At 47.1% G+C, this 23688-nt stretch overlaps 1 protein-coding gene across 8 annotated transcripts in view; it reads right to left on the bottom strand.

Moving 5' to 3' along the window:
- BIN1 (bridging integrator 1) overlaps positions 1-23688 on the bottom strand; it is a 138674-nt gene that overhangs the window by 22765 nt on the left and 92221 nt on the right. For 7 of the 8 annotated variants that reach the window (XM_056533352.1, XM_056533357.1, XM_056533358.1 and 4 more), the window contains 6 exons: positions 23303-23398; positions 22191-22298; positions 16597-16689; positions 5181-5266; positions 4021-4096; positions 2659-2750 (listed from right to left, as the gene is read on the bottom strand). In XM_056533352.1, coding sequence (XP_056389327.1) covers positions 2659-2750; positions 4021-4096; positions 5181-5266; positions 16597-16689; positions 22191-22298; positions 23303-23398 — 551 coding nt within the window. The remainder of the gene's footprint in view (positions 1-2658; positions 2751-4020; positions 4097-5180; positions 5267-16596; positions 16690-22190; positions 22299-23302; positions 23399-23688) is intronic. The other variant, XM_056533353.1, reaches the window with a different exon arrangement.

Raw genomic sequence — 23688 nt, 5'->3', positions numbered from 1 at the left:
AGGCTGTCCGGGCATGCTGGGAGTTGGTTTCGCAACAGCTGGAGGCACCCTGGTTGGAAATCCCTATTCAACAGTGCGGGACGGGTGGGCGACAAAACCAAAGTCACGGCGGCCATATTGGTCTCATCTATTTCAGGGGAAGCTCCAAATAGAATGATCAGACGTCTCTTCTAGAAGGTTCCGCGCGTCCTCTTTGTGTCCAGGAGCCGCAGCTTGTGCTGTAACCTTAGCTGAACATTAACATGTGAGGTCTGAATCATGGAGGTGATGGCACCGAAGAGTAACATGTGACCTCGCGGATCCATTTACAGAGAACAGCGAGGACAGAACCTGATACGAGGACGACGCGTCTGATGGAGACAACGAAAACTCGTATACACCTGAGGTTATCATTGGGGGGGGACATCAAATAAAAACCCACAACAGCTAAGATGATATACCGTATACCGTATACTGTGCCGTATGTTATAGAAATGTTTTATTGCCTTCCTGCTGCTGTATAAATAGAGCTGGATACAGACTAATATTCACATGTTAAAGGGGTACTCCAGTGGGGGGAAAATATGGCTTCAAATAAACTGGTGCCAGAAAGTTCTACAGACCTGTAAATTACTTCTATTTAAAAATCTTAATCCTTCCAGTACTTAGCTGCTGTATGCTCCACGGGAAGTTGTGTAGTTCTTTCCAGTCTGACCACAGTGCTCTCTGCTGCCACCTCTGTCAATGTCAGGAACTGTGCAGAGCAGGAGAGGTTTGCTATGGGGATTTGCTCCTGCTCTGGACAGTTCCTGACATGGACAGAGGTGGCAGCAGAGAGCACTGTGGTCAGACCGGAAAGAACTACACAACTTCCTGTGGAGCATACAGCAGCTGATAAGTACTGGAAGGATTAAGATTTTTAAATAGAAGTCACTTACAGATCTGTAACTTTCTGCCACAAGTTCATTTGAAAAAAAATAATAGTTTTCCACTGGAGTTCCCCTTGAAGGGTCTATTCACATGTACGCAGATTGGATGCACAGGATTTTCTGCTGCAGATTTCAATGTAAACTGAATGACTGCACAAAAACCTGCGCATCAATTCTGCGCAGAATACTGTACGTGTGAATAGGCCCTAAAGGGGTATTCTGAAGGGGGAAAAAAAGTTGCTGGGGCCAGGGAGAAAAAGAGAAAAAAAAAAGCTATACTTACCTATCCCCTCCCTGCCACAGCTCCCATCCGGCTCCTTCCAGTCTTCTTCCCGTTTCCTAGATGGGAGCTCAGTGCAGGACCTGCCGGCTGAGCCAATCACTAGTCACAGTGGTGTCCTGTTCCAGTCAGTGATTGGCTGAGCCGGCAGGTCCTGCACAGAGGTCTCATCTAGGAGATTAGGGAGTGAACGAACCAGACGGGAGCTGTGATTGGTCAGGGGTAGGTAAGTATAGCATTTTTTTTTCTATTTTGCTCCAGCAACATTTGATTTTTCTTCGCCAAACGCTGGCATATCCCTTTAGGTCTAGCTTACCAGAAAACAGTGAAAAGAAGTGTTATCATAGGGTCACAGGAGGATTGTTAATTCAACCCACCCCCCCCCCCCCCCTACACCTAGAGAATAATAGTCTATGACACCGCTCCTGTTAGAGGGGAACTCCGGTGTACAACATTTTTTTATTTTTTTTAAGTCAACTGGTGCTAAAAAGTTAAACATATGTAATAGAATGACTTCTATTAAAAAATCTTTACCCTTCCAGTACTTTTTAGCTGCTGTATGCTACAGAGAAAATTAGTTTCTTTTTGAATTTCATTTTTGTCTTGTCCACAGTGCTCTCTGCTGACACCTGATGCCCGTATCAGGAACTGTCCAGAGCAGGAGAAAATCCCCATAGCAAACCAATGCTGCTCTGGACAGTTCCTGACACGGACAGAGGTGTCAGCAGAGAGCACTGTGGACAAGACAAAAAAGAAATTCAAAAAGAATAGAATTTCCTCTGTAACATACAGCTGCTAATAAGTACTGGAAGGGTAAAGATTTTTTAACAGAAGTCATTTACAAATCTGTTTAACTTTCTGGCACCAGTTGATTTAAAAAAAAATTAAAAAAAAAGGTTTCCACCGGAGTACCCCTTTAAGATGAGACCAGCAGACGCATAGGACTACAGATTCTCATTATATATAAAACACAAATTCCATTTAAAGGGAGAGTCTTCCCCCAAACTAAAGGCATTCAATATGCCACCTCTGCCACAATTACATGGAGCCCCCTCTAAGCAGGCGGAGTTACTCCTTAGGTGGCCTCAGGAACCCTCATTCACACCAATATTTTAATAATTTTTTCCCAACCAGGGTGTCTACAGCTGTTGCAAAACTACAACTCCCAGCATGCCCGGACAGCCTTTGGCTGTCCGGGCATGCTGGGAGTTGTAGTTTTGCAACAGCTGAAGGCCCCCTAGTTGGGAAAAACTGGATCAATAAATTAAAAGGGGTTATGCATAAACAGAGCCACCCTTGTTCTGAGGTTGTGTGTGGTATTACAACTCTGTTCCATTCCCTTTAACGGATCTAAGCTGCAATACCACACACAACCTCAGGACAACAGTGGCGCTGTTTCTGGAGGAAAACAGCAATGGTTTTTTTCTAATAATAATGAGAAATGATCCGGACCCCAGAGCTGGCACTCACCTCGGCTGGGCTTTCACAGTGACCGCGTTCGTAGAAGGTTTTCCCTCCTGAGTCTCCAGTGTCTTCATGACGTCATTCAGGTTTTGATGCAGCTGCAAAAAAAAAAAAAAAGAGTTATAGGGAACGAAATCAGAGAAACGTTGCATTCGAGTCAACTTATTACTTTTCACTCAAGAAATCTTGATATATTGCAGTTCCCACACTGTCCACTAGAGACAGACACAATAGGCTGATGCTTTCTGTTTTCCTGCATCTCACATGGCAGCTTTGCTGTATAGATTGGGACGGCATGCGCAGAGTCATCTTATCATTAGAGAGCAAGTAAGTAGATAACAGTTCTCTTCTACTGCTGGAGGCCTAGATAAGGCAGAATAGTGGCACTGGATACACAAGAGGCTCCGTATACACTCACTTTGCTGGTCTCCGGGGAGGCGCTATACCCAACCTCTTCCTGGACTCTGTATTAGTCTGTGGACACTTTTCTGTCCATTATCTCCCATTTATTGTAGCCACCCTAAGTCACAGAAACCCTGCTGTACTGTCTCTACCAGTGCGCCTCCAGCTGTTGCAAAATTACAACTCTCAGCATGCTCGGACAGCCAAGGGCCGAGAGGCGCACTGCTTGGGAAACACTGGTCTATAAAATTTAAAAAAATGATTTCATTAAAATATAATAAAGCAAATAAATAAGTAATTCATTAACATTATTGAAGAAATAAATGAATAACTAAATAAAAATAAATACTTAATACTGAAAAATAAATGATGAAAATAAATAAAATAAAAAAATAAATATAAAATAATTGATAGAAATTAATAAATAGGAATACATAAACTGAAAATTTTTTTTATAAATAAATAAAAAATGCATGAATAAATAAAAATACAAAAAGATTTATAAAACAAACAATAAAACAAATACTTATAGATAATTATAAACAAAGGAATAATTAATACAAATTAATGAATACATAAAATTATATTTTAGTTTTATTATTTATTTAAATAATAAAAACAAACAAAATACCGTACATAAATAATAAAAATAAATAAGTACATGAATAAATAAAAAAATAAAAAATAAAATAAAATTATATATATATATATATATATATATATATATATATATATAAACAATATTATAATAATAAAAAAAATATTTATAAATAAATATTATAAACAATGCATAAATAATTAATACAAATTAATGAATACATAAAATTAAATAAATAATAAAAAAAAATTATATATATATATACGTAATAAAAACAAACAAACAATAAAAATAAATGAATTCATAATTGAATGAATGAATAATTCCAACCGGAGGAGCTGTGGTCAGATCTAGGGTCGGGGTCTTACCTTACTCATCTCTTTATGGAAGTTCTCCTCCAGCCCAGCGATACTCTGGAATGTGTTGACGTAGAAACCAACACGGCTGCCAAACAAAACAAAAACACCCAGTAAATTTCCCCTTAAATAGCAAAATCTGAGATCTTATGCGTTTTGGGACTCTGACCGCCTCCCGATCTCTCACTATTCCCGTTCTGCGCATTATTCTGTGATCGGTCGCGGTTTATGGTTTTTATAAAGCTGCCGGCTCTAAAAAGATTTTAGGTTTTATTTAAGAACTTCTGGAAATTAGACTTAATAAGAATTTTACAATCTGCTGTCGATGAATGACAATATTTCTGTTTAATCTCAAAATGTAAAACTTCTCTTGTCCTATTGTTGCGCTCACACAGCTTAAGGTTTGTTACTATGTGTCTGCGTAGGTCAGAACCTGAAGTTATTGTCTATGGAGCGCGCAAGTTGAGACCCTGTTTTAGTTTTGGAGATCGTGGGTGGTCCTAGTGGTCGGACCCCCCAACCCCACCCCCTGTAACTTGACACCTGGGGATAAGAGGTCTGATCGCGGGGGTCCCGCTGCTGGGGACCCCCGCGATCTTGGCTGCGGCATCCCAGACATCCGGTGCATGGAGTGAACTTCGCTCTGTGCCGGATGACTGGCTATGTGAGGCGGAGGCGTGTGACGTCACGGCTATGCCCACTCAATGCAAGTCTATGGGAGGGGGCGTGACTACCGTTACGCCCCCTCCCATAGACTTGCATTGAGTGGGCATGGCCTTGATGTCACGAGCCTCCAGCACAGCACCCGATGCTCTAAATGAACGCCGGGTGCAGTAGGGAGATCGCGGGGGTCCCCAGTGGTGAGACCCCCGCGATCAGACATCTTATTCCCTATCCTTTGGATAATGGCTAAGAAGTCTAGGGGTGGAGTACTGAATTTAGTAGCTGAATTTAGACCCCAGTGTTCCTACAGACAGGCGGGAGATGATTTAAGGCTTTGTTCACACATCTACATTTACAAATTAACATTTCCACAGCTAAAATTCAGAGACCGACACTAATTTCTGCATCAAAATTTGTGACAAAATTTGTGAACAGGCCAGAAAACAGAAGGACCCCTATGGGTATCAGTTGGGGGTATAATCGCTCCTGTATTCCACTTCTGTACCTACCTATTCCACAATGAAGGCAGCTCCTCCTGTAGGTCGATATTCATCTCCTCAAACACTTTCTGGGACTTCTGCAGCTCTTCTTCAGCCTAATCGATAAAACAGGAGGAAGATCAGAGAAAGAAACAAGAAGAAGAGTCTTCTCACAGTGAAAGCTCCTCCTCGCTCCTCACTCCTCACTCCTCCTCGCTCCTCACTCCTCCTCGCTCCTCCTCACTCCTCGAATACTCTGGGGATGGAATCTTCTTGGTTCTGACCAATCAGAAGCCTCCTCTCACAGCACAAGAACCTGCAGCAGCATCTCCCCTCCTCCCCCCTCCCACTCCTCTCCTCAGTATCTTTATATATTCTGTTAAAACTCACAAAAAGATTGATCCAACAGCTTGTACTGGGCAAATCAGTGAATTCCACAATATAACAATGAATTATATGAGCAGAGACATGCAGCATGGGGGAGGGGTGATAGATGAGCAGGCAGCAAAGAACAAGATTACAGAGGACTGTCTGTGGTCCTGGTACAGAGGACTGTCTGTGGTCCTGGTACAGAGGACTGTCTGTGGTCCTGGTACAGAGGACTGTCTGTGGTCCTGGTACAGAGGACTGTCTGTGGTCCTGGTACAGAGGACTGTCTGTGGTCCTGGTACAGAGGACTGTCTGTGGTCCTGGTACAGAGGACTGTCTGTGGTCCTGGTACAGAGGACTGTCTGTGGTCCTGGTACAGAGGACTGTCTGTGGTCCTGGTACAGAGGACTGTCTGTGGTCCTGGTACAGAGGACTGTCTGTGGTCCTGGTACAGAGGACTGTCTGTGGTCCTGGTACAGAGGACTGTCTGTGGTCCTGGTACAGAGGACTGTCTGTGGTCCTGGTACAGAGGACTGTCTGTGGTCCTAGTATGTGGGATGGCCTGTGGTCCTAGTATGTGGGATGGCCTGTGGTCCTGGTACAGAGGACTGTCTGTGGTCCTGGTACAGAGGACTGTCTGTGGTCCTGGTACAGAGGACTGTCTGTGGTCCTGGTACAGAGGACTGTCTGTGGTCCTGGTACAGAGGACTGTCTGTGGTCCTGGTACAGAGGACTGTCTGTGGTCCTGGTACAGAGGACTGTCTGTGGTCCTGGTACAGAGGACTGTCTGTGGTCCTGGTACAGAGGACTGTCTGTGGTCCTGGTACAGAGGACTGTCTGTGGTCCTGGTACAGAGGACTGTCTGTGGTCCTGGTACAGAGGACTGTCTGCGGTCCTGGTACAGAGGACTGTCTGCGGTCCTGGTACAGAGGACTGTCTGCGGTCCTGGTACAGAGGACTGTCTGCGGTCCTGGTACAGAGGACTGTCTGCGGTCCTGGTACAGAGGACTGTCTGCGGTCCTGGTACAGAGCACTGTCTGCGGTCCTGGTACAGAGCACTGTCTGCGGTCCTGGTACAGAGCACTGTCTGCGGTCCTAGTACAGAGGACTGTCTGCCGTCCTAGTACAGAGGACTGTCTGCCGTCCTAGTACAGAGGACTGTCTGCCGTCCTAGTACAGAGGACTGTCTGCCGTCCTAGTACAGAGGACTGTCTGCCGTCCTAGTACAGAGGACTGTCTGCCGTCCTAGTACAGAGGACTGTCTGCCGTCCTAGTACAGAGGACTGTCTGCCGTCCTAGTACAGAGGACTGTCTGCCGTCCTAGTACAGAGGACTGTCTGCCGTCCTAGTACAGAGGACTGTCTGCCGTCCTAGTACAGAGGACTGTCTGCCGTCCTAGTACAGAGGACTGTCTGCGGTCCTAGTACAGAGCACTGTCTGCGGTCCTAGTACAGAGCACTGTCTGCGGTCCTAGTACAGAGCACTGTCTGCGGTCCTAGTACAGAGCACTGTCTGCGGTCCTAGTACAGAGGACTGTCTGCGGTCCTAGTACAGAGGACTGTCTGCAGTCCTAGTACAGAGGACTGTCTGCGGTCCTAGTACAGAGGACTGTCTGCGGTCCTAGTACAGAGGACTGTCTGCGGTCCTAGTACAGAGGACTGTCTGTGGTCCTAGTACAGAGGACTGTGTGGTCCTAGTACAGAGGACTGTGTGGTCCTAGTACAGAGGACTGTCTGCGGTCCTAGTACAGAGGACTGTCTGTGGTCCTAGTACAGAGGACTGTCTGCGGTCCTAGTACAGAGGACTGTCTGCGGTCCTAGTGTTATGTAGATGAAGATGCAAAGGCTTTATATCTTTGGTGCTAAATGACTTGTCCTATTATTAATTTGAAAAGATAATCATAGAATAATTAATGGAAATATTGTCCCAGAACAAAGAGGGTCCCATTGTGCCCCAGGAGGATCTATGGTCAATAGATAATGTAGAAAATGTATATGATCCCAGAGACCCAGGAGGATCCAATGTATATGATCCCAGAGACCCAGGAGGATCCAATGTATATGATCCCAGAGACACAGGAGGATCCAATGTATATGATCCCAGAGACACAGGAGGATCCAATGTATACGATCCCAGAGACACAGGAGGATACAATGTATATGATCCCAGAGACCCAGGAGGATCCAATGTATATGATCCCAGAGACACAGGAGGATCCAATGTATACGATCCCAGAGACACAGGAGGATACAATGTATATGATCCCAGAGACCCAGGAGGATCCAATGTATATGATCCCAGAGACCCAGGAGGATCCAATGTATATGATCCCAGAGACACAGGATCCAATGTATATGATCCCAGAGACCCAGGAGGATCCAATGTATATGATCCCAGAGACACAGGAGGATCCAATGTATATGATCCCAGAGACACAGGAGGATCCAATGTATATGATCCCAGAGACACAGGAGGATCCAATGTATATGATCCCAGAGACACAGGAGGATCCAATGTATATGATCCCAGAGACACAGGAGGATCCAATGTATATGATCCCAGAGACACAGGAGGATCCAATGTATATGATCCCAGAGACACAGGAGGATACAATGTATATGATCCCAGAGACACAGGATCCAATGTATATGATCCCAGAGACACAGGAGGATACAATGTATATGATCCCAGAGACCCAGGAGGATCCAATGTATATGATCCCAGAGACACAGGAGGATCCAATGTATATGATCCCAGAGACCCAGGAGGATCCAATGTATATGATCCCAGAGACACAGGAGGATCCAATGTATACGATCCCAGAGACACAGGAGGATACAATGTATACGATCCCAGAGACCCAGGAGGATCCAATGTATATGATCCCAGAGACACAGGAGGATCCAATGTATATGATCCCAGAGACCCAGGAGGATCCAATGTATATGATCCCAGAGACCCAGGAGGATCCAATGTATATGATCCCAGAGACCCAGGAGGATCCAATGTATACGATCCCAGAGACCCAGGAGGATCCAATGTATACGATCCCAGAGACCCAGGAGGATCCAATGTATACGATCCCAGAGACCCAGGAGGATCCAATGTATATGATCCCAGAGACCCAGGAGGATCCAATGTATATGATCCCAGAGACACAGGAGAATCCAATGTATATGATCCCAGAGACCCAGGAGGATCCAATGTATATGATCCCAGAGACCCAGGAGGATCCAATGTATACGATCCCAGAGACCCAGGAGGATCCAATGTATATGATCCCAGAGACACAGGATACAATGTATATGATACCAGAGACCCAGGAGGATCCAATGTATATGATCCCAGAGACACAAGAGGATCCAATGTATATGATCCCAGAGACACAAGAGGATCCAATGTATATGATCCCAGAGACACAGGCGGATCCAATGTATATGATCCCAGAGACACAGGCGGATCCAATGTATATGATCCCAGAGACACAGGCGGATCCAATGTATATGATCCCAGAGACACAGGCGGATCCAATGTATATGATCCCAGAGACACAGGCGAATCCAATGTATATGATCCCAGAGACACAGGCGGATCCAATGTATATGATCCCAGAGACACAGGCGGATCCAATGTATACGATCCCAGAGACACAGGCGGATCCAATGTATACGATCCCAGAGACACAGGCGGATCCAATGTATACGATCCCAGAGACACAGGCGGATCCAATGTATACGATCCCAGAGACACAGGCGGATCCAATGTATACGATCCCAGAGACACAGGCGGATCCAATGTATACGATCCCAGAGACACAGGCGGATCCAATGTATACGATCCCAGAGACACAGGCGGATCCAATGTATACGATCCCAGAGACACAGGAGGATCCAATGTATACGATCCCAGAGACACAGGAGGATCCAATGTATACGATCCCAGAGACACAGGAGGATCCAATGTATACGATCCCAGAGACACAGGAGGATCCAATGTATACGATCCCAGAGACACAGGAGGATCCAATGTATACGATCCCAGAGACACAGGAGGATCCAATGTATACGATCCCAGAGACACAGGAGGATCCAATGTATACGATCCCAGAGACACAGGAGGATCCAATGTATACGATCCCAGAGACACAGGAGGATCCAATGTATACGATCCCAGAGACACAGGAGGATCCAATGTATACGATCCCAGAGACACAGGAGGATCCAATGTATACGATCCCAGAGACACAGGAGGATCCAATGTATACAATCCCAGAGACACAGGAGGATCCAATGTATACGATCCCAGAGACACAGGAGGATCCAATGTATACGATCCCAGAGACACAGGAGGATCCAATGTATACGATCCCAGAGACACAGGAGGATCCAATGTATACGATCCCAGAGACACAGGAGGATCCAATGTATACGATCCCAGAGACACAGGAGGATCCAATGTATACGATCCCAGAGACACAGGAGGATCCAATGTATACGATCCCAGAGACACAGGAGGATCCAATGTATACGATCCCAGAGACACAGGAGGATCCAATGTATACGATCCCAGAGACACAGGAGGATCCAATGTATACGATCCCAGAGACACAGGAGGATCCAATGTATACGATCCCAGAGACACAGGAGGATCCAATGTATACGATCCCAGAGACACAGGAGGATCCAATGTATACGATCCCAGAGACACAGGAGGATCCAATGTATATGATCCCAGAGACACAGGAGGATCCAATGTATACGATCCCAGAGACCCAGGATCCAATGTATATGATCCCAGAGACCCAAGAGGATCCAATGTATATGATCCCAGAGACCCAGGATCCAATGTATATGATCCCAGAGACAGAGGAGGATCCAATGTATATGATCCCAGAGACCCAGGATCCAATGTATATGATCCCAGAGACACAGGAGGATCCAATGTATACGATCCCAGAGACACAGGAGGATCCAATGTATACGATCCCAGAGACACAAGAGGATCCAATGTATACGATCCCAGAGACACAAGAGGATCCAATGTATACGATCCCAGAGACACAAGAGGATCCAATGTATATGATCCCAGAGACACAGGAGGATCCAATGTATATGATCCCAGAGACACAGGAGGATCCAATGTATACGATCCCAGAGACCCAGGATACAATGTATATGATCCCAGAGACACAAGAGGATCCAATGTATATGATCCCAGAGACCCAGGATCCAATGTATATGATCCCAGAGACAGAGGAGGATCCAATGTATATGATCCCAGAGACCCAGGATCCAATGTATATGATCCCAGAGACACAGGATCCAATGTATATGATCCCAGAGACACAGGAGGATCCAATGTATATGATCCCAGAGACACAGGAGGATCCAATGTATACGATCCCAGAGACCCAGGATACAATGTATATGATCCCAGAGACACAAGAGGATCCAATGTATATGATCCCAGAGACCCAGGATCCAATGTATATGATCCCAGAGACAGAGGAGGATCCAATGTATATGATCCCAGAGACCCAGGATCCAATGTATATGATCCCAGAGACACAGGAGGATCCAATGTATACGATCCCAGAGACACAGGAGGATCCAATGTATACGATCCCAGAGACACAGGATCCAATGTATATGATCCCAGAGACACAGGAGGATCCAATGTATATGATCCCAGAGACACAGGATCCAATGTATATGATCCCAGAGACACAGGAGGATCCAATGTATATGATCCCAGAGACACAGGAGGATCCAATGTATACGATCCCAGAGACACAGGAGGATCCAATGTATACGATCCCAGAGACACAAGAGGATCCAATGTATATGATCCCAGAGACACAAGAGGATCCAATGTATATGATCCCAGAGACACAGGAGGATCCAATGTATACGATCCCAGAGACACAGGAGGATCCAATGTATATGATCCCAGAGACACAGGATCCAATGTATATGATCCCAGAGACACAGGATCCAATGTATATGATCCCAGAGACACAGGAGGATCCAATGTATACGATCCCAGAGACACAGGAGGATCCAATGTATACGATCCCAGAGACACAGGATCCAATGTATATGATCCCAGAGACACAGGAGGATCCAATGTATATGATCCCAGAGACACAGGATCCAATGTATATGATCCCAGAGACACAGGAGGATCCAATGTATATGATCCCAGAGACACAGGAGGATCCAATGTATACGATCCCAGAGACACAGGAGGATCCAATGTATACGATCCCAGAGACACAAGAGGATCCAATGTATATGATCCCAGAGACACAAGAGGATCCAATGTATATGATCCCAGAGACACAGGAGGATCCAATGTATACGATCCCAGAGACACAAGAGGATCCAATGTATACGATCCCAGAGACACAAGAGGATCCAATGTATATGATCCCAGAGACACAGGAGGATCCAATGTATACGATCCCAGAGACCCAGGATACAATGTATATGATCCCAGAGACACAAGAGGATCCAATGTATATGATCCCAGAGACCCAGGATCCAATGTATATGATCCCAGAGACAGAGGAGGATCCAATGTATATGATCCCAGAGACCCAGGATCCAATGTATATGATCCCAGAGACACAGGATCCAATGTATATGATCCCAGAGACACAGGAGGATCCAATGTATATGATCCCAGAGACACAGGAGGATCCAATGTATATGATCCCAGAGACACAGGATCCAATGTATATGATCCCAGAGACACAGGAGGATCCAATGTATATGATCCCAGAGACACAGGAGGATCCAATGTATACGATCCCAGAGACACAGGAGGATCCAATGTATACGATCCCAGAGACACAAGAGGATCCAATGTATATGATCCCAGAGACACAAGAGGATCCATGTATATGATCCCAGAGACACAGGATCCAATGTATATGATCCCAGAGACACAAGAGGATCCAATGTATACGATCCCAGAGACACAAGAGGATCCAATGTATATGATCCCAGAGACACAAGAGGATCCAATGTATACGATCCCAGAGACACAGGAGGATCCAATGTATACGATCCCAGAGACACAGGAGGATCCAATGTATACGATCCCAGAGACACAGGAGGATCCAATGTATACGATCCCAGAGACACAGGAGGATCCAATGTATACGATCCCAGAGACACAGGAGGATCCAATGTATACGATCCCAGAGACACAGGAGGATCCAATGTATACGATCCCAGAGACACAGGAGGATCCAATGTATACGATCCCAGAGACACAGGAGGATCCAATGTATACGATCCCAGAGACACAGGAGGATCCAATGTATACGATCCCAGAGACACAGGAGGATCCAATGTATATGATCCCAGAGACACAGGAGGATCCAATGTATACGATCCCAGAGACCCAGGATACAATGTATATGATCCCAGAGACACAAGAGGATCCAATGTATATGATCCCAGAGACCCAGGATCCAATGTATATGATCCCAGAGACAGAGGAGGATCCAATGTATATGATCCCAGAGACCCAGGATCCAATGTATATGATCCCAGAGACACAGGATCCAATGTATACGATCCCAGAGACACAAGAGGATCCAATGTATACGATCCCAGAGACACAAGAGGATCCAATGTATATGATCCCAGAGACACAGGATCCAATGTATATGATCCCAGAGACACAGGATCCAATGTATATGATCCCAGACACAAGAGGATCCAATGTATACGATCCCAGAGACACAAGAGGATCCAATGTATACGATCCCAGAGACACAAGAGGATCCAATGTATATGATCCCAGAGACACAGGAGGATCCAATGTATATGATCCCAGAGACACAGGAGGATCCAATGTATATGATCCCAGAGACACAGGATCCAATGTATATGATCCCAGACACAAGAGGATCCAATGTATACGATCCCAGAGACACAGGAGGATCCAATGTATACGATCCCAGAGACACAAGAGGATCCAATGTATATGATCCCAGAGACACAGGAGGATCCAATGTATATGATCCCAGAGACACAGGAGGATCCAATGTATACGATCCCAGAGACCCAGGAGGATCCAATGTATATGATCCCAGTGACATAAAAATAGAATATAAAAACACACAAGACACAATCTAGATGACTCTACTGAACACCACAGATTCAACTACCAGGAATGTCACTAGAGCAGCGCACTCCCAGATAGGACCCCAGAGCAGCGCAGAAATAAAATGGCGAGGCACTGCAGTGTCTATTGTACTGCAATAAGTAGCGACAGGAGAATAAGGCTAAATAAAGACCAATATTGTGACAAAAAGAAAAGGAGGAAATGAAAGAGATTGGATCCAGCTCAATGCAGGTAAAATCAGGTTTAATCCATAGGACAAGGGAGGAACAAGTAACGCGTTTCAAGCGCTATAAGCGCTCTTAGTCATATGACTAAGAGCGCTTATAGCGCTTGAAACGCGTTACTTGTTCCTTCCTTGTCCTATGGATTAAACCTGATTTTACCTGCATTGAGCTGGATCCGATCTCTTTCATTTCCTTATTGGCTGGTGCCGTCCAGCGCCTGGATCCGCGCTCTACTGTCTGGGGCGGGGTGAGCTGGCTTTCACCTTGTTTGCCTTCAAAAAGAAAAGGAGTCTCACAGCGCTCATCATGGAGGTTTATGTAAAATCTTCTTTATTGTGGTTTCTTTAAAATCCGCACCAAGTACGAATGCAACAAAAGCGATGTAACTACAGTGGGGGGAGCTGAGGAGCAGGGGGGCAGCGGCGTGGGTACAGCAGGGGGGCAGCGGCGTGGATACAGCATGGGGGGCAGCGGCGTGGATACAGCAGGGGGCAGCGGCGTGGATACAGCAGGGGGCGCTGAGGAGCAGGGGGGCAGCGGCATGGATACAGCAGGGGGGCAGCGGCATGGATACAGCAGGGGGCAGCGGCGTGGATACAGCAGGGGGCGCTGAGGAGCAGGGGGGCAGCGGCATGGATACAGCAGGGGGGCAGCGGCGTGGATACAGCAGGGGGGGCAGCGGCGTGGATACAGCAGGGGGGGCAGCGGCGTGGATACAGCAGGGGGGGCTGAGGAGCAGGGGGGCAGCGGCGTGGATACAGCAGGGGGCGCTGAGGAGCAGGGGGGCAGCGGCGTGGATACAGCAGGGGGCAGCGGCGTGGATACAGCAGGGGGGCAGCGGCGTGGATACAGCAGGGGGGCAGCGGCGTGGATACAGCAGGGGGGCAGCGGCGTGGACACAGCAGGGGGGCAGCGGCGTGGACACAGCAGGGGGGCAGTGGCGTGGACACAGCAGGGGGCGCTGAGGAGCAGGGGGGCAGTACAGTCACATCCGCTCGATGGTTCGCACTCTCCTTCGAGGCCGGAGGAAGTATTGACAGGATGAATTAACTCTTCGTTTGGATTTTAAAGAAACCACAATAAAGATTTTACATTGACCTCCATGGCGAGCGCTGCGACTCTTTCGTTTTGAGGTAATATCTATGAAATTAACAGATCCCAGATAATAACGATCATATAATGTATAATGAGAAGTTCTGAAGCTTTCTATTTAATTACTGGTTGTTGGTAAGATTTCTGCTTGCTGTCATTGACTAGAAGCCCCCATTGGTTATACATAGAGAAGGAGGCTCTGCCCCAGTCATGTGATGCTCATAAAGGTCAGTGGCTTATTACAGTTACCAGAGCTCTGCTGTGTGACCTAATGAAGGCTCCAATTCAATGACATGTAGCAGAGATTTTGAAAACAGCCATAAATTTAGAGAAGTTCCGAGCCTTTTGTTACAGAACCTACTGTAAGAGGAAACAACTGGAGACGTGAAGGAATTCTACAAAGTGTACGGGGCCCGGACCCAAGGTAGTGAGGGGTCATTCTGAGGACTACGACTCCTATCAGGTATGTACGCTGCTCATGTGACATTCCTCTACAATCCGAGTGCAGGACCTGAGCTCAGTCACCAGCCGCATCATCACTTAGGGAAATCTACATTTCAAGTTTGGTTTTTCCCAAAATTTTGATGGAAAACCATTTGATTTCTTTCCATTGTAATGGGCTTAGATACAATGACATTTCATACACCAGTCTTTCCCAACCAGTGTGCCTCCAGCTGTTGCAAAACTACAACTCCCAGCATGCCCGGACAGCCGTTGGCTGTCCGGGCATGCTGGGAGTTGTAGTTTTGCAACAGCTGGAGGCACGCTGGATGGAAAACACTGACATACACTAGCAAATCAGACAACATTTCACAGGAAAGGTTTGAATACAGTGGCTCTACAGACAGTATCACACTACAGAGACTTAGATACACCTGCTCATCTGATAAAGCAGCTGAATAGATATTTGACACATGTGATATGCTTAGATACATTGTTTCAGCAGACAGTATCACACGAGTGGATTAGATACATCAGTTCAGCAGACAGTATCACACGATGGGCTTAGATACAGCTACTCAGTACACAGCTTCACACATGATGGGCTTAGATACAGCAGCTCAGCACACAGCATGACACAATATTAGCTGAGATACAGTTGCTGAGCAGACAGTATCACACGATAGGCTTAGATACAGCAGCTCAGCCCACAGCATCACACAATATTAGCTGAGATACAGTTGCTGAGCAGACAGTATCACACGATGGGCTTAGATACTGCAGCTCAGCCCACAGCATCACACAATATTAGCTGAGATACAGTTGCTGAGCAGACAGTATCACACAATGGGCTTATAGATACAGCAACTCAGTACACAGCATCACACATGATGGGCTTAGATACAGCAGCTCACAATATTAGCTGAGATACAGTTGCTGAGCAGACAGTATCACATGATGGACTTGGATACACTAGCTCAGCAGATAGTATCCCACATGAAAGGCTTCCATATGGCAGTTCAGCATGCAGTATCACACGTAATGGGCTTAGATACAGTGGGTTAGCAGCTGAATCTTCCTAGAAGTGATGTTACATTATTAGCAGCTATACTGAGACTGAGCGCAGCTCCGGAGGCACACGGCGGCGGCACATGCGGGGTTAAGGTTTTCCAGGGAGTCACCTGGTTTCGGAGTAGGTTAGTCTGGGCAACCAGATGTGCCTGGATTTTCCCCTGGCACCACTGCGGTGCGGCTTTCTCAAGCAATGACACGGGCTGCAAGCGTTAACAGAGAAAGAGACAGAAAGAGACAGAGACTTCAGTACGGACACTGTGTGAGGGTTACGCCATCCTGTGCGGCATGCTAAGAGAGAAGAGATTACATCCCACACAGAAAGACACCATTGGCGCAGACGCAATCAGAACTGCGGAGAACAACGACAGCGATTAGTCACAACTTCAGGACATTACCGACTGCTTATGGTTTTCATCACATCAAATCAGTGTTAATTCTCATGCGAAAGACAGAGCAAATCCTGAGGATCCTGAGCGACATCTCACACTCCAGAGCTGCATTCCTAATTCTGCTGGAAGTGACCAGGTCCTGATAGCACAGACAGACACCGTAATGCTGCACACACACACACACACACACACACACCATAATGCTGCACACACACACACACCATAATGCTGCACACACACACCATAATGCTGCACACACACACACACACACACCATAATGCTGCACACACACACACACACACACCATAATGCTGCACACACACACACACACACCATAATGCTGCACACACACACACACCATAATGCTGCACAGACAGACACCGTCATGCTGCACAGACAGACACCGTAATGCTGCACACACACACACACACCATAATGCTGCACACACACACACACACACCATAATGCTGCACACACACACACACACACACCATAATGCTTCACAGACAGACACCGTAATGCTGCACAGACAAACGGACACCGTAATGCTGCACAGACAGACAGACACCGTAATGCTGCACACACACACCATAATGCTGCACACACACACACCATAATGCTGCACACACACACACACACACACCATAATGCTGCACACACACACACACACCATAATGCTGCACAGACAGACAGACACCGTAATGCTGCACAGACAGACAGACACCGTAATGCTGCACACACACACCATAATGCTGCACACACAGACAGACACCGTAATGCTGCACACACACACACCATAATGCTGCACACACAGACAGACACCATAATGCTGCACACAGACACCATAATGCTGCACACACACACATACGCCATAATGCTGCACACACACACAGACACCGTAATGCTGCACAGACAGACAGACACCGTAATGCTGCACAGACAGACGGACACCGTAATGCTGCACAGACAGACGGACACCGTAATGCTGCACACACACACACCATAATGCTGCACACACACACACCATAATGCTGCACACACACACACACACACCATAATGCTGCACACACACACACACACACACACACCATAATGCTGCACAGACAGACACCGTAATGCTGCACACACACACACACACCATAATGCTTCACAGACAGACACCGTAATGCTGCACAGACAGACAGACACCGTAATGCTGCACACACACACCATAATGCTGCACACACAGACAGACACCGTAATGCTGCACACACACACACCATAATGCTGCACACACAGACAGACACCATAATGCTGCACACACAGACACCATAATGCTGCACACACACACATACGCCATAATGCTGCACACACAGACACCGTAATGCTGCACAGACAGACAGACACCGTAATGCTGCACAGACAGACAGACACCGTAATGCTGCACAGACAGACAGACACCGTAATGCTGCACAGACAGACAGACACCGTAATGCTGCACAGACAGGCAGACACCGTAATGCTGCACAGACAGGCAGACACCGTAATGCTGCACAGACAGACAGACAGACACCGTAATGCTGCACACACAGACACCGTAATGCTGCACACACAGACACCGTAATGCTGCACACACAGACACCGTAATGCTGCACACACAGACACCGTAATGCTGCACACACAGACACCGTAATGCTGCACACACAGACACCGTAATGCTGCACACACAGACACCGTAATGCTGCACACACAGACACCGTAATGCTGCACACACAGACACCGTAATGCTGCACACACAGACACCGTAATGCTGCACACACAGACACCGTAATGCTGCACACACAGACACCGTAATGCTGCACACACAGACACCGTAATGCTGCACACACAGACACCGTAATGCTGCACACACAGACACCGTAATGCTGTACACACAGACACCGTAATGCTGTACACACAGACAGACACCGTACAGACACCCTAATGCTGCACGCACAGACAGGCACCCTAATGCTGCACGCACAGACAGACACCCTAATGCTGCACGCACAGACAGACACCGTAATGCTGCACAGACAGACACCTTAATGCTGTACACACAGACAGACACCGTACAGACACCCTAATGCTGCACGCACAGACAGGCACCCTAATGCTGCACGCACAGACAGACACCCTAATGCTGCACGCACAGACAGGCACCGTAATGCTGCACACACACATACACCATAATGCTGCACAGACAGACACCATAATGCTGCACAGACACCATAATGCTGCACGCACAGACAGACACCGTAAGGCTGCACACACACACATACACCATAATGCTGCACACACAGACAGACACCGTAATGCTGCACAGACACCGTAATGCTGCACAGACAGACAGACACCGTAATGCTGCACAGACAGACAGACACCGTAATGCTGCACACACAGACAGACACCGTAATGCTGCACAGACAGACAGACACCGTAATGCTGCACAGACACCATAATGCTGCACACACAGACACCATAATGCTGCACACACAGACACCATAATGCTGCACACACAGACACCATAATGCTGCACAGACACCATAATGCTGCACAGACACCATAATGCTGCACACACACCATAATGCTGCACACACAGACACCGTAATGCTACACACACAGACACCGTAATGCTGCACAGATAGACACCATAATGCTGCACAGACACCATAATGCTGCACAGACACCATAATGCTGCACTCACAGACAGACACCGTAAGGCTGCACACACACACATACACCATAATGCTGCACGCACAGACAGACACCGTAATGCTGCACAGACACCGTAATGCTGCACACACAGACAGACACGTAATGCTGCACAGACAGACAGACACCGTAATGCTGCACACACAGACAGACACGTAATGCTGCACAGACAGACAGACACCGTAATGCTGCACAGACACCATAATGCTGCACACACAGACACCATAATGCTGCACACACAGACACCATAATGCTGCACAGACACCATAATGCTGCACAGACACCATAATGCTGCACAGACACCATAATGCTGCACAGACACCATAATGCTGCACAGACACCATAATGCTGCACAGACACCATAATGCTGCACACACAGACACCATAATGCTGCACAGACACCATAATGCTGCACACACAGACACCATAATGCTGCACACACAGACACCGTAATGCTGCACACACAGACACCGTAATGCTGTACACACAGACACCGTAATGCTGTACACACAGACACCGTAATGCTGTACACACAGACAGACACCGTACAGACACCCTAATGCTGCACGCACAGACAGGCACCCTAATGCTGCACGCACAGACAGACACCGTAATGCTGCACAGACAGACACCGTACAGACACCCTAATGCTGCACGCACAGACAGGCACCCTAATGCTGCACGCACAGACAGACACCGTAATGCTGCACAGACAGACACCGTACAGACACCCTAATGCTGCACGCACAGACAGGCACCCTAATGCTGCACGCACAGACAGGCACCGTAATGCTGCACACACACATACACCATAATGCTGCACAGACAGACACCATAATGCTGCACAGACACCATAATGCTGCACAGACACCATAATGCTGCACAGACACCATAATGCTGCACAGACACCATAATGCTGCACAGACACCATAATGCTGCACAGACACCATAATGCTGCACAGACACCATAATGCTGCACAGACACCATAATGCTGCACGCACACCATAATGCTGCACGCACACCATAATGCTGCACGCACACCATAATGCTGCACGCACACCATAATGCTGCACGCACACCATAATGCTGCACGCACACCATAATGCTGCACGCACAGACAGACACCGTAAGGCTGCACACACACACATACACCATAATGCTGCACGCACAGACAGACACCGTAATGCTGCACAGACACCGTAATGCTGCACAGACAGACAGACACCGTAATGCTGCACACACAGACAGACACCGTAATGCTGCACAGACAGACAGACACGTAATGCTGCACAGACAGACAGACACCGTAATGCTGCACAGACACCATAATGCTGCACACACAGACACCATAATGCTGCACACACACAGACACCATAATGCTGCACAGACACCATAATGCTGCACAGACACCATAATGCTGCACAGACACCATAATGCTGCACAGACACCATAATGCTGCACAGACAGACAGACACCGTAATGCTGCACACACATACACCATAATGCTGCACACACAGACACCATAATGCTGCACACACAGACACCATAATGCTGCACACACAGACACCATAATGCTGCACACACAGACACCATAATGCTGCACACACAGACACCATAATGCTGCACACACAGACACCATAATGCTGCACACACAGACACCATAATGCTGCACACACAGACACCATAATGCTGCACAGACACCATAATGCTGCACAGACACCATAATGCTGCACAGACACCATAATGCTGCACAGACACCATAATGCTGCACACACAGACACCATAATGCTGCACACACAGACACCATAATGCTGCACACACAGACACCATAATGCTGCACACACAGACACCATAATGCTGCACACAGACACCATAATGCTGCACACACACACAGACACCATAATGCTGCACACACACACAGACACCATAATGCTGCACACACACACAGACACCATAATGCTGCACACACACACAGACACCATAATGCTGCACACACAGACACCATAATGCTGCACACACAGACACCATAATGCTGCACACACAGACACCATAATGCTGCACACACAGACACCATAATGCTGCACACACAGACACCATAATGCTGCACACACAGACACCATAATGCTGCACACACAGACACCATAATGCTGCACACACAGACACCATAATGCTGCACAGACACCATAATGCTGCACACACAGACACCATAATGCTGCGGTGCCTTCAGGAAGATGAAACTTCCTCAAAATCTAGAGCCAAGAGCAACACGACAAAAAGAATGGAGAGCGCAGCTCTGGAAGGATGGAGTATCACACATGATGCAGCTCAGGATCAGTATATGAAGAATTTATATCTATACATTATACATTACAGCTCCATCTGATAATAATGAGAGCATCACAAACTCCTCGCTTCCTATTCTGTATTCTGATATCAGACAATCCGGAGCCGCGAGTCCAGATCAGCCAATCAGAGGCTCCGGTGTATTAATGTGGTGCGTCTGAATGGTTGCTATGGGATACGGCCATACCACCCTATACCGCCATATCCGTGTACCACAGCAAGATCAGGACGTTACCTTGGCGATCTTTGTATCATCCTTTTTCTTTGCGTTTTGTAGAGATTCAAAGTGATGTCTTGCACTGTCAAAATCTACGAGTTTCCTCCCTCGTTTTGCAATGCGCGACTGAAATAAAGGGAAAAGAGAAATTGTATCAGAAACAATATATATATACACATATATATATACACATATACACACACACATACGGGAAGAGGAGGAGGAGGAGGAGGAGGAGGAGGAGGAGGAGGAGGAGGAAGAGGAGGAGGAGGAGGAGGAGGAAAAAGGAAAGGAAGAGGAGGAAGAGGAAAAAGAAAGGAAGAGGAGGAGGAGGAAAAAGAAAGGAAGAGGAGGAGGAGGAAAAAGAAAGGAAGAGGAGGAGGAAGAGGAGGAGGAAGAGGAGGAGGAAGAGGAGGAGGAAGAGGAGGAGGAAGAGGAGGAGGAAGAGGAGTAGGAAAAAGAATGGAAGAGGAGGAGGAAGAGGTAAAAGAATGGAAGAGGAGGAGGAGGAAAAAGAAAGGAAGAGGAGGAGGAGGAGGAAGAGAAGGAGGAGGAAAAAGAAAGGAAGAGGAGGAAAAAGAAAGGAAGAGGATGGGGAGGAAAAAGAAAGGAAGAGGAGGAGGATGGGGAGGAAAAAGAAAGGAAGAGGATGGGGAGGAAAAAGAAAGGAAGAGGAAGAGGAGGAAAAAGAAAGGAAGAGGAAGAGGAGGAAAAAGAAAGGAAGAGGAGGAGGAAAAAGAAAGGAAGAGGAGGAGGAGTAAAAAGAAAGGAAGAGGAGGAGGAAAAAGAAAGGAAGAGGAGGAGGAGTAGGAGGAGTAGGAAAAAGAAAGGAATAGGAGGAGGAGGAGGAAGAGGAGGAAGAGGAAAAAGAAAGGAAGAGGAGGAGGAAACAGAAAGGAAGAGGAGGAGGAGGAGGAAAAAGAAAGGAAGAGGAGGAGAAGGAGGAGGAAGAGGAAAAAGAAAGGAAGAGGAGGAGGAGGAGGAAAAAGAAAGGAAGAGGAAGAGGAGGAAGAGGAAAAAGAAAGGAAGAGGAGGAGGAGGAGTGTGGTGACCACGTGTTCTCTTTCTCATGAATGTGGATACATAAGCATATGACTCGGATACACATCGGATACACATCAGCTTCTTACCTTGATGTCAGGGAACTGGCCCAGATAGGTGTCCATTGTTAGCAGGGCCTGGTCCACAAGCTTCTGGTGATAATCCGTCCATAACAGGTCATTGTTCTAGTAAAGATACATCACATGGATTAGATACATTTCCTAGTCAAGTATCTACACTTGCTGTGAATACATTCTACTGCTCTCTGTTATCAGCCATTATCAGACCATAGTGTTCTACCCCTCACTTTTCTGGATTTTGGGCTCGGTGCCCCTTTAATGATCATGGTTACGTCTTTGTTTCCTCCCTCAGACGGTTGCGCTCAGTCTAATTCCGATGATAATACAGAAGATTTTGTTCTTATAACTTCACATTCCTAGAACCCAGAACATTTGGATTCATCTCACATTGGGAT

The sequence above is a fragment of the Hyla sarda genome, chromosome 8, assembly GCF_029499605.1.
Source record: "Hyla sarda isolate aHylSar1 chromosome 8, aHylSar1.hap1, whole genome shotgun sequence".
Classification (NCBI taxonomy): domain Eukaryota; kingdom Metazoa; phylum Chordata; class Amphibia; order Anura; family Hylidae; genus Hyla; species Hyla sarda.
Note: the sequence above shows the minus strand (reverse complement) of the source record. Positions and strands in the feature narration are given on the sequence as shown.